Genomic DNA, 12,324 nt, shown 5'->3' on the forward strand with positions numbered 1-12,324 from the left:
CACTCCGTCTTTTATTGTTGAAAGTTGGCAACACATCATACAATCCTGTTAACAGTCTTCCAAAAAGAGATTGCATTTTTTACAAGTTAAACACAGAGCTCAAGATAACATTTTTCATTTTTATAAGAATTTATGCAAATATCCAACTATCTTATTCTTAACCTTTCCTTCACAGGGAGGGCAAAAACCTGTGCTCCATGTATAATATTTATTGATGAAATAGACTCCATTGGAGCAAAACGTACAAGCTCAGACTTCCATCCTTATGCAAACCAAACAATTAACCAGTTATTATCTGAAATGGATGGGTAAGTTATATTTCACTCTATTATCTACCTGTATGTATCTATGTGTTTCTATGTGTACCTCTGTGCCTGTCTTGCCATATTGAAGCTAGATGCTTTGGCATCAGTAAACCAAACATTTTAAGTGCTCATCAGTACAGCAATATAATAACAATTGACCATATGTAGGGTGCAAGGAGAGATCATCATGTAGCTTGAAGGTATGGTGTGTTTTGCATAAAGACACATCAATTAGATATATCTTCGCTGCTGAAAAGTTGCTCATATAAATAGTGTGAGCCAAAGACTCAACAGAATGTATCTGACATGAACTGTGTATACATTGATTAGTTTCAGGTTTATCCACAGTCAGGAATTCATATGGTCAAATTGTTCTAAGAAGAAGAGAGTATAATGGCACGAGCCAAGGACTTACCTACATGTGTCATTGTAGGTTCAAAATACATTGTTTCTTCAACTGAATGTCAAATGTCTTTATATTAGTGTATACTTTGTGTATGCACTCGAGTATTTCCCACAGCTTATTCTTCAGTGGCTTCAACAACAAAGTATCATAAGAAAATCTGATAAATTTTACTTTGTATGCATGGAAAATACCTTGGAGCTCAGTTCAGTCAATTCCCATGATAAGATTATTTTAAACCTCTCATGAGAGCACCAACATTGTCAAATTGGTTATGAAAATAACATCTGATAATAAAAACTATTTATCTAAAACAATGTCTGGCAACAGCAATTGTAGATTGCTTCATTTGATTGTGAACTGATACTGTATTGATGAAACGGGTAAAGGTATAAGTGTCCTTTGGTTGAGGTGAGTGAGCCAAACAAGTCAAAGACAGTTGAAACCTTTACTTATTTCCCATTAGTCAGTTACAATAGATTGGTTCCCTCTTCAAGTGGGTGCATACCATTACCAACTCACACCGAAGGGAAAATACTGTATTCAGAAAATACAGCTGCCTGCTCATATGCTGCTACAGGCAAAATGCAACATAAGTCTTTGTGTGTATAATACTTACTGTCTTACACTCTGTTTGTATTAAAATAATCTAATATTACCTTCTTACAAAAGTAAAATTAAAATTTTCTTAAATAAATCACTTTTTAATATTAATTACAACCAATAAATTCTAAAGGTCAGAATTCTAAACTATGTGTGCTCATAAAGAGTTTTAAATTTTTCGAGATACATAGCTTACTTCTATTAACTTTCATCATCTGCCACCATTGGTGGATATTTCATAATGAAAGTACTAACGTAAATATACTGTTCAACCTGCAAACATCTGATTCCAACCAATTAACATGTAGAATGTAGAATGAATTGACATATTACCATGACATCACAGGAAAAAGCATGTTTTATCCATCAGCGCCCTTCTTGAATTTACTAAATACAATATTGGATTTTGTGGCAAGTACACACTTGCAAACTTGTGATGAAAGAACAGAGTTAGAAATGTATCAGGTGTAGAAGAATGCAACTGGAAGTTCCCTATATATGGTGCTAGCTGTCACTGTAGGGCCCTTGAGACCACATCTGCAGCACCATCTGCTTCTTGTAACAGCTGATGACGAATGTCAACACACAGTAGCCCAAGTTCCATGCATCAGTTTCTGTTTCAAACCCGTAAACATGTCGAGGTTTGTGCCTACGAACTACGATTTGCAGACAGCATTGGATTTCTGTTATCATTTGGAGCAAACTGCTGCAGAATTGCTTGTCGAAGCTTTTGGCAAACATGGTCTTGGCAAAACACAGTGTTTCAAGTGGTTCGAAAAATTCAAAAGAGGTGATTTTGACATGAGAAATGACAAGCGCAGGAAACCACTGAAAAAGTTTGAAGACAACAAACCACAGGTTTTATTGGATGAAGATGATACTCAAACTCAACAGGAACTCACAGAACAATTGAATGTGATGAAGAAAGCCATTTCTCTTTGGTTGAAAGATATGGGAAAGGTGCAGAAAGTGGGAAAGCGGGTTCCACATGAACTGAGTGAAAGACTGCAAGCAAATTGAAAGACCACTTGTGACATGGTGCTCGCCAATACAAAAGAAAGTTGTTTCTTCATTGAATAGTGACAGGTGACAAAAAATGTATATATTTTGATAATCCTAAATGTTGTAAATCATGGATGAATCCAGGCAAATCATCAACATCCACTGCAAGACCAAACTGCTTTGGTAAGAATACAATGCTCTGTGTTTGGTGGTATCAGAAGGGTGTCATCTCTCATGAGCTGCTAAAACTGTTAACACTGATTGCTACCAACAGAAAATGATCAATTTAAATTGAGCATTACGTGAAAATTGACTGGAATGTAGAAAAAGGCAACACAAAGTTATATTGCTTCATGATAATGCCCCATCACACACAGCAAAACGGGCCACGGAAATGATCCAGGCGATCTGTTGGGAAATACTAGGGCATGCAGCTTATTCTCCGGACTTGGCTCCATCCCATTATCACCTATTTGCATCACTGGGACACGCTCTCGCTGAACAGTGCTTCAATTCACATGAAAATGTACAAAAATGGCTCACTGACTGTTTGCTTCAAAAGAAGAACTTTTTTTTTTTTTTCCGTGGCATTCATAGCCTACTGGAGATGTGCGAGAAATGTATAAATAGCAATGGAGATTATTTTGAATAAAACATTGTTTATCAGTTTCAAACAACAGATGTGTAATTATTTGCAACCAAATTCTGGTTTCATCTTTCTACCCCAGGTATATAGTGCCGGAACTAGAAAAAGGAAGTAAGGAAAATCATCCACTAGTTCTTAGTGCTCTTGTGTGTAAATATTTCTTACCAGTTGTGCTGAAGCAGATAGCTTCATTTGCTACAGAAGCTTATGAAAAGCAAAAGTTTTTGATCTCCAAACTGCTGAAAGGTGCTGTGTGCTTATACACCATAACAAGCTCAGGTAAAGAGTTCAGCCCAGCAGAACATATTGTGGGCTATCGTTGACGCCACATACCAGAGAGCCTCATGTGTAGTCATGAAGATGCTTGCAGAGGCAACATCTAGTGCAGGTCAGAAGCGGATTGACCTTGCTATGTATGTGTTCCATGGCAGTGGTGTCTGCACTGTGTCAGGTACTAGTATGGTGGTGTGGCCTGGCTGTGCTGCTAGCAAGGGGACTGGGGCACCTGTGTAGCTGTGTGGTAAATGGAAATGTCGTGTGGCTAGGGCCTCCCGTCGGGTAGACCGTTCGCCTGGTGCAGGTCTTTCGATTTGACGCCACTTCGGCGACCTGCGTGTCGATGGGGATGAAATGATGATGATTAGGACAACACAACACCCAGTCCCTGAGCGGAGAAAATTTCCGACCCAGCCGGGAATCGAACCCGGGCCCTTAGGATTGGCAGTCTGTCACGCTGACCACTCAGCTACCGGGGCGGACAGCTGTGTGGTGAGAGTAGACAGGCTGGGTGCAAAACATGGCCTTGATTTCTGGCTGATGGTTACCGGTGTCAGCATATGATCAGTAACTTGGTAGCTGGGAGAGCCTCAATTTGACCCTTGGCTAACATTGGTGCTGCGACTGGACCACCCAGGCAAGAAATCCTGTCAGGATGATGGGTGAATGGATGTGGTCTCACAACAAAAGCCCACACTGCAGCAAATTTCAACCCAATGACACGCTGATTTGATGCCCAGTCTGGCTGGGTGATCAGTATTTGTATACATCAGGGTGGACTTGTTGTTGAGTGGTCATGGCAGGAGTCACACTGAAGCATCCTAAGTTACAGTAACTTCATTGTCACTGGCCAGACAGTAATGCTGTGGCTCCTGGATGGGCACTGTTGTGTAAAGTTCTGTCAGTGGGTTATAGCAACTAGTATGATTATGCCAAAGCTCCCGTACCTTGGCTTGCAGTGTTATACTCTTCTCCTCTTAGAAGAATTCATCCCTCTGAATTCATGGCTATGGTTGAACCTGAAATTAGTTGACTTTTACACAGTTCATTTCAGACTTATTCTATTGAGTCTTTGGCTCACACTATTTGTAGGAGTTCACTTGCAACTTTTCTGCAGCTAAACTATTTCCTCATGGGCAACACTATTGGTATGGGCCGACTGGTTGAAGGTTGGTAGGGGTGGGATCAGTGTGACACTGTGCTTGAGGCAGCAATACACAGTGCCTATTATTAAGAAGATTAAAAGTGTGGCTGATGTGAAGGTCCCCACGTGATGAGTCTGTACTGAGTTTTGTTACAGCATTGCTTTACATGCGCAGATAGTTGCTCCATCCAAATCCAACCTTTATGGGCAGCTAGGGTTTGGTCCTGGGAAGCAAGAAGTGTTGAGTCGAGGTTAACACTCAAGTAGGTCAGGTTTTCTCTAGAAAGAATTTTGAAGGGAAGGGATGGTCAGGTATGTAGAGTAGTGAATAGATGGTATTTAAGATGATGGTCCTGTAATGGTGACAGGTAATTGAAAAGAGAGTTCCATTGATTATTAAACCTCGTCCTTATAGCACTGACCATTGCATGTTACTTAAGAACCTCTGCCATCAATAAGAGTCACTATGACCCTTTCCTTTGGATGTATTTGGCTTTACTTGTAATCACTTTCAAAGGACACTCATACGTGGCTTTCTTCACATGGAACAGGAAGAACTCACAAGAACCTTGGACCATATGTGGGCATTTTACTGTGACTCACTTGACTGTCACTGTAGTAATTATGAGGTGGAAAGTAGTGCATGGGACTTCCTGTTGGGCGTGTCATGCACCCTCAAACACAAACACACACACACACACACACACACACACACACACACACACACACTTATTTACAATGAAATGGTGCACACAAAATCAGTTGGTTCCACTGAGAATTTCATCAGTGGAGTAGAAGGAGTTGGCCACCAATAAATCCTTTAGGCTTCTCTTAAACTGAATTGCATTGGTTGTTAAGTTTTTATGGCTGCTGGCAAGTTATTGAAAATGTGTATTCCTGAATATTGCACATCTTTTTCTACAAGAGTAAGTGACTTTAAATCCTTGGAAGATATTCATATTTCTAGTACTGATTCCATGAATTGAGCTGTTGGTTTGAAAAAGTGATATATTTTTAATGAAAAATTTCATTAAGGAATAAATATATTGGGAAGCACTAGTTAGTATCCCTGGTTCCCTAAACAGGCTTCTGCAGGATGTTCTTGAGCTCACACCACATATAACTCTTATTGATTGTTTTTGTGCCCAGAAAACTTTAGCTTGGCTTGATGAATTACCCCCAAAATAATCCCTTGTGACATTATGGAATGAAAGTAAGCATAGTATGCCAGCTTTTTCATTTTTATATCCCATATGTCTGAAACAATTCACATTTCAAATAGAGATTCGTTAAGATGCTTCTGTATTTTTTCAAAGTTTAGTGACAAAGAATTGGCTAGGAAACAGTGAGTAATGTCCACATATATTTTATTAGCCAATCTTTCTAAGACTTCACTTGATTTGCTATTTATTGCAATGTTTGTATCATCGGCAAACAAAACAAACTTGGCATCTGGTAATGTAACTGATGAAAGGTGATTGATATACACAAGAAAATGTAAGGGCCCTAAGATGGAACCCCACATGTAACCAGTTCCCAGATGGATGATGCCTGATAGCTTAATACATGTCTCTTTCCTAATAAACCCTTTGTTTCCTGCCAGAGATGTAAGATTTGAACCATTTTGCAGCATTTACTGTTACACCGTAATATTCTAATTTACTTAAAAGAATATTGTGATTTACACAGTCAAATGCCTTTGACAGATCACAAAATATACCAGTTGCCTGCAATTTTTTGTCCAATGAATTAAGTGCATTTTCACTGTAAGTGTAGATAGCATTCTCAATATCAGAACCCTTTAGAAATCTGAACTCCTACTTTGACAGTATGTTATTTGTGATAAGATGGTTATAAAGCCGATTGTACATTATCTTTTCTAAAATTTTTGAGAATGCTGGCAAAAGTGAAATTGGACAGAAATTTGATGCTATTTCTTTATCTCCCTTCTTAAACAGTGGCTTAACTTCAGCATATTTCAACCGTTCAGGAAATATTTCACTGATAAACAACTGATTACACAGATAGCTTAATATGTTACTTAACTCACAATCATATTCTTTAATTAACTGTGCTGATATTTCATCATACCCACTAGCTATTTTTGATTTTAAAGATTTTATGATGTACGTTACTTCTGCTGGCGTAGTGAGGGTCAAATTCATATTATGGAAGTTACTTGAAATGTCTGGTCTGAGGTATTCCATATCAGCATCTACAGAACCTGAAAACCCCATCTTTTCAGTAACAGCTATAAAATGTTTGTTAAAAAGTTCTGCAACGCTATACACATCTGTCACCAATGTATCATTTACTCTTAATGCTATTTGTCCCTCTTCATGTCTGGTTCTACCGGTGTCCTCCTTCACTATATCCCATATTGTCTTTATTTTGTTATCTGATATGACTATCTTTTCATTGTAATATATTTGCTTTGATTTCTGTATTACAGTCTTTAATATTTTGCAGTATTTCTTGTAATGTACTGTAGCATCAACATCAGAGCTGTTTCAGATTGACAAATACAGTTTTCTTTTTGTTTTACAAGATACTTTGCTCTAACCTTGGGTAGTTTTGGGGGAAAACAGTGTTCAAATAAGGTAAGCACTTTATTCATGCCATGAGCACTGTAAACATCACTCCAGTGAATGTCTCTGAGGAGTGTCCTAAAATAATCAATTTTTGGCTTATTGATTACCCTCTTGAGCTCAGATTTAACAGGTTTTATATCCTGTTCAGTATTAACATTTAACAGAAGGAACTGCATGTCATGGTTTGAGAGGCCATTGACTATTAGTTTTGTAATATAATTTTGTTCTTTGGACTTTTCTATAAAGATATTATCAATGGCTGTTTGTGAGCAATTGGCTACCCTAGTGGGGAACTTTACAGTGGAAATTAAGTTGAATGATAATGTTAGTAACTCAAATAAGTTCTTATTGGGAGAGACTTTAAAGAAATTCTTACTTCTTTGTTTCTGCTTGTTAAAAGGGCCAGTACAGCTTCAAGGTGGTTTATGAACAGATGAAAGTTACCTGCAGGTGCTCGAAATACACTTAACATTATGAAGGATTTTTTGTGTAATTCTACTTCTGTTGCACATGCTTCCATATGCTGTTCCAGGCAAAATTTATGAATGTCTATGTTCTTAAATTTATGACATTTCCTGATGAATGAGACAACTCCTCCTTTCTCCATTTCTGCTCTACAAAAGTGAGATGCAAACCTAAATCCTGTAACACTTAAAAGTTCTATACCAGTGGTCACATGATGTTCAGAGGGGCAGATTATGTCAGCTGGGTTTGAGGACTCTAATTCATCTATGCAGATAATTAAGTCATTAATTTTATTTCTCAGTCCTTGAATATTTTGATGCAATAAAGATAGCTGACATTTCACACTGACTGAGTTAAAATTGGGTAGAATTGAAATTTCTGTTGATTGTTGACAATTCTTAACCAACAGCTATTTATGCCGATGTAATAAGCTAGAATTATGTTTTTTGATTTCTTTCTCAAACTGAAGGTTTGCCTCAATCCTAACCTCTCTTAAAACTTAGTTTCTTTCTGTCCTCCATACCCTATAAGAGAATCTTTTCTGAACCCTATAACCACTGGTATTTTATCACTCATGACAGTGCCTCACCCCTTTAAGTTTCCTGCTATTTTCCCAGCCAGTTTACCCTTCCCTTTCCTGTTGAGGTGAAGGCCATGCCTAGTATAATCCCACCAATTGAGAGAATCAACAGGAACCACACCAATGTGTGACCCTGCACCCGACATAAGCAGCTGTTCCAACTCCAAATTAACTCTCTTGACAGAAAAGGTTGGTCATGGCGCCCAGGAACAGATACAAACTCAACACTAGTATGCTTCGATGCTGATGCAATCTTTGCCAGGTCACACTCTATACTGTACCCAGGATCTCTGTCAGTACTATTACCTGGCCCACCCACTATAATCAAGGTGTCTTCTGTGGTGTCACCGCCAGACACCACACTTGCTTAGGTGGTAGCCTTTAAATCGGCCGCGGTCCGATACTATACGTCGGACCCGCGTGTCGCCACTATCAGTGATTGCAGACCGAGCGCCGCCACACGGCAGGTCTAGAGAGACTTCCTAGCACTCGCCCCAGTTGTACAACCGACTTTGCTAGCGATGGTTCACTGACAAAATACGCTCTCATTTGCCGAGACTATAGTTAGCACAGCCTTCAGCTACGTCATTTGCTATGACCTAGCAAGGCGCCATTACCAGTTACTATTGATACTGTAATAATGTACCGTCAAGACCGATGTTCTTCATTAACGGATTAAAGTTAAGTATTCCACCGTCTACGTCTGTTTTCTAAATTCTAATTTCCTTGTCCTGTTCCAGACCTCACGCCAGCCTGCGTGAGCTAAAACGCGTGCCTTTCGGCTTCCTCTAGTAACCCGGTGTTGGCTCTCCTGCCAACCCACAACATTTGGCGATGAGGCCAATCCGCGTTCTTATCAATATTGCCCTGATTTACTTGTGTAATGGCTTCGCCACAATCTCCAGATGTACTGTCCGAATTTTATCACTTGCAGAATCAGCAGACGCAGGCGTTATTGGATGCCCTTGGACAGCTCGTCCAGGGTCAAAGGGCAATGCAAAACGATGCAGCAGCCGCCGCTCCACCGCTAACGCAGCTACAACACGCTGTTGCACCAACTTTTCGACCTTTTGATGCTGCACTGGAAAGCTGGATGGAGTGGTCACGCCAATTTGGATTCCATCTCGCCACCTACAGAATTCAAGGCAACGAGCGGCAGCCTTTTTTGTTATCATCGGTCGGCGTAAAAACGTACCGTGTGATAGTCAAATTATTTCCCCGACGCGACGTAGCGACTCTGTCCTACGACGAAATTTTGTCTGCGTTAGATGCATATTTCAAAGAATCAGTCAATGTAGTTGCGAAAAGGTATACCTTCTTTCTTACAAAACATATGGCAGGTCAGACTAATCTGGAGTGGGTTACAACCTTGCAAGACCTTACTAGGGATTGTGCTTTTGAGTGTCAGTGTGGACTCCCTTATTCAGATACTATGGTATGTGATGCAATTGCACAGAATGTTTCTGATGTTCATATAAGGGAACAGATTTTGAAACTAGTCAGTCCCTCCCTTCAACAAGTGATGGACATATTGGATCGGCAGGACACATTTGGCTTTGCTCAGGAATCATTTGAAACTTCACCAGCCGTGTGTCAGGTTACCCGGCCCGCTGGGCGAGCTGCATGGAGCAGTAAACAGCCCTCGCGGCCGGCCGCGCCGCTGCCGCCAGGCTCTCATCATTGTGTGCCGCGCAGGCAAGCAAATGCAGTGCTAAAATCATGCCCGTGGTGTGCTACTAGACATTCGCATGAGAATTGCCCGTCACACCAGGCTATTTGCTTTTTCTGTAATAAAAAAGGACATGTTCAGAGTGTTTGCCAGAAAAAGCTCAGATCGGACACTCGCAACCATTCCAGGCCCTTTGCTTCGCGCCGAATTCGAACCAAGGATCCTCAGGCTCGTGAAACTTCGCCCATGGAAATTCATGTAGTTCATTCCACTCCGCTCAGTGTCACTCCCTCTAACAGTGACTGTGTTCGTCCCACAAATAGTGTGCGTCGACATCGCCGGAAATCCCATCAAGTTGCAAGTGATTATGTACCAGTGTCAGTTCACATTGCACGAGACAGTCGCTCTTGTCGTCAGCAGGACAATAAACTTTTTGTAGACTTGGACATTAATGGCAAAGTGATACCATTCCAGCTCGATACCGGAGCTGCAGTTTCACTGATCAATCAAGGCATTTACAAACTGCTGGGCACACTTCCGTTGCGTGCCGCAAATGTTAAGTTAACTAGCTATTCAGGTCAAAAGATCCCCGTGTTAGGACAGTGCTGCCTTCTTGCAACATACAAAGGACAAACAAAACTAGTGTCAGTATATGTCCTTCGTTCTTCTTCTGCAGCGAACTTGTTTGGTTTCGATTTATTTCAGTTGTTTAACTTGTCTATAGTAAATCAGGTCCTATCAGTGAACCAGACTGTGCCTTCAGACAGTGTTTCTCGTCTATGTGAAGAATTTGCAGACATTTTTGCACCAGGCCTTGGTTGCGCTACGAACTATAAAGCACATTTGGAACTGAAAGTAAACGCGCAACCGAAATTTTTCAGAGCGCGCAATGTTCCCCACGCATTGCGTGATGAGATCGCAAAAACATTACACGATTTGGAATCACAAGGTGTAATTGAAAGTGTGCATGCTTCTCTCTGGGCATCACACTTAGTAATTTTGCCATAACCGGAAAATTGAGACTTTGTGTGGACTTCAAGGCAACAGTGAATCCGCAACTAGTGATTGCAACTTTTCCTTTACCCCACCCGCATAATCTTTTTGACAAACTGTGCCCGGGTGAATATTTTTCGAAGTTGGACTTAGCAGATGCGTACTTGCAAATACCGGTGGACGAAGAATCCCAGCGCGTTTTGGTGGTTAACACGCATCTTGGTTTGTATTGATTCCAACGACTGCCATTCGGGTGTGCATCCGCCCCTGCATTGTTTCAGCAATATCTCCAAACTGTTTGTGCGTCGGTCCCTACTGCAGCAAACTATCTGGACGATATTGTGGTCTCCGGAAAGACGGAGGAAGAACATTTAGCCAATCTCAGAACATTATTTCAGGTCTTGCGACAAAATGGTCTTCGCTTGCGGAAGGACAAATGTGTCTTTTTTGCTCGTGACTCGCCCTACCTGGGACATGTAATCAATGCCCAAGGCATACATCCTAGTCCCGAGCACCTCCGTGCCATACAAGACTTGCCTTCACTGCAGCATTTGAAGCAGCTACAGAGTGTGCTGGGAAAAATCAACTATTATCATAAATATGTGCCGCACGCCTCTTCCACTTCAGCTCCGCTTCATCGCTTGCGCCGTAAAGGTGTTCCGTTCGTCTGGACGACGGAATGCGAACGCGCCTTTCGCCAGTTGAAATCAGCGTTGCTTTCTAATACTTGCCTTACGCCATTTGATCCCCAGAATCCCCTTTTGTTGATGGTGGATGCATCGGATTTCGGGATCGGTGCTGTGCTTGCGCACAGAGATGGATCGCACGATCGCCCTATTGCCTTTGCGTCCAAATTGCTCTTGTCTGTGCAAAGAAATTATTCACAGGTCGAGAAAGAAGCATTGGCTCTCGTATTTGGTGTTACTAAGTTTCATGATTTCTTGTATGGTCGTCACTTTACCATCATCACAGACCACAAACCTTAGACATCGCTTTTTCATCCGACCAAGCCTGTACCTCCACGTACAGCGCAGAAATTCATTCGCTGGTCTATTTTCCTCTCGCAGCACCGCTACGATATCTTGTATCGGTCCACTGCTAAGCACGGAAACGCCGATGCGTTGTCCCGTTCGCCTGTTGCTGAGGATAGAGCATTTGATTCCTCCGAACTTGCTTGCAAGTTCATTGATTCGGAACTGATGACGTGGTCGAACCGTTTCCGATTGATTTTCGTCGTGTAGCTACAGCCACAGCTGCTGACCCTGTCCTTGCTACCGTTCTGCGTTTTGTTGCTACGCAATGGCCCTTGTCAAAGTCACGGATCGGGGATCTGTTGGTTCGCCGATTTTTTGCTCACAAGGAGAGACTTTTTGTTCGACATGGTGTTTCGCTGTTGCGTTCTGATAATGATCAGTCCAGGGTCGTGGTACCACGTTCGTTACAGTCCTCTGTCTTACAGCTTCTCCACCAAGGACATTGGGGTATAGTGAGAACGAAACAACTTGCTCGTCAGCACTGTACTTGGTTCGGAATCGATGCCGCAATTACGAATATGTGCTCTTCTTGCATGGTGTGTGCCGAACAACAATCAGCCCCACCGCGGAAATTCTTTGCATGGCCAAAAGCCACTTCCCCTTGGCAACGCTT

At 41.4% G+C, this 12,324-nt stretch overlaps 1 protein-coding gene across 1 annotated transcript in view; it reads left to right on the forward strand.

Moving 5' to 3' along the window:
- LOC124596716 (ATP-dependent zinc metalloprotease YME1L-like) overlaps nt 1–12,324 on the forward strand; it is a 168,381-nt gene that overhangs the window by 51,530 nt on the left and 104,527 nt on the right. The window contains exon 8 of the mRNA XM_047135891.1: nt 176–308. Coding sequence (XP_046991847.1) covers nt 176–308 — 133 coding nt within the window. The remainder of the gene's footprint in view (nt 1–175; nt 309–12,324) is intronic.

The sequence above is a fragment of the Schistocerca americana genome, chromosome 1 (genome assembly GCF_021461395.2).
Source record: "Schistocerca americana isolate TAMUIC-IGC-003095 chromosome 1, iqSchAmer2.1, whole genome shotgun sequence".
Classification (NCBI taxonomy): Eukaryota; Metazoa; Arthropoda; class Insecta; order Orthoptera; family Acrididae; genus Schistocerca; species Schistocerca americana.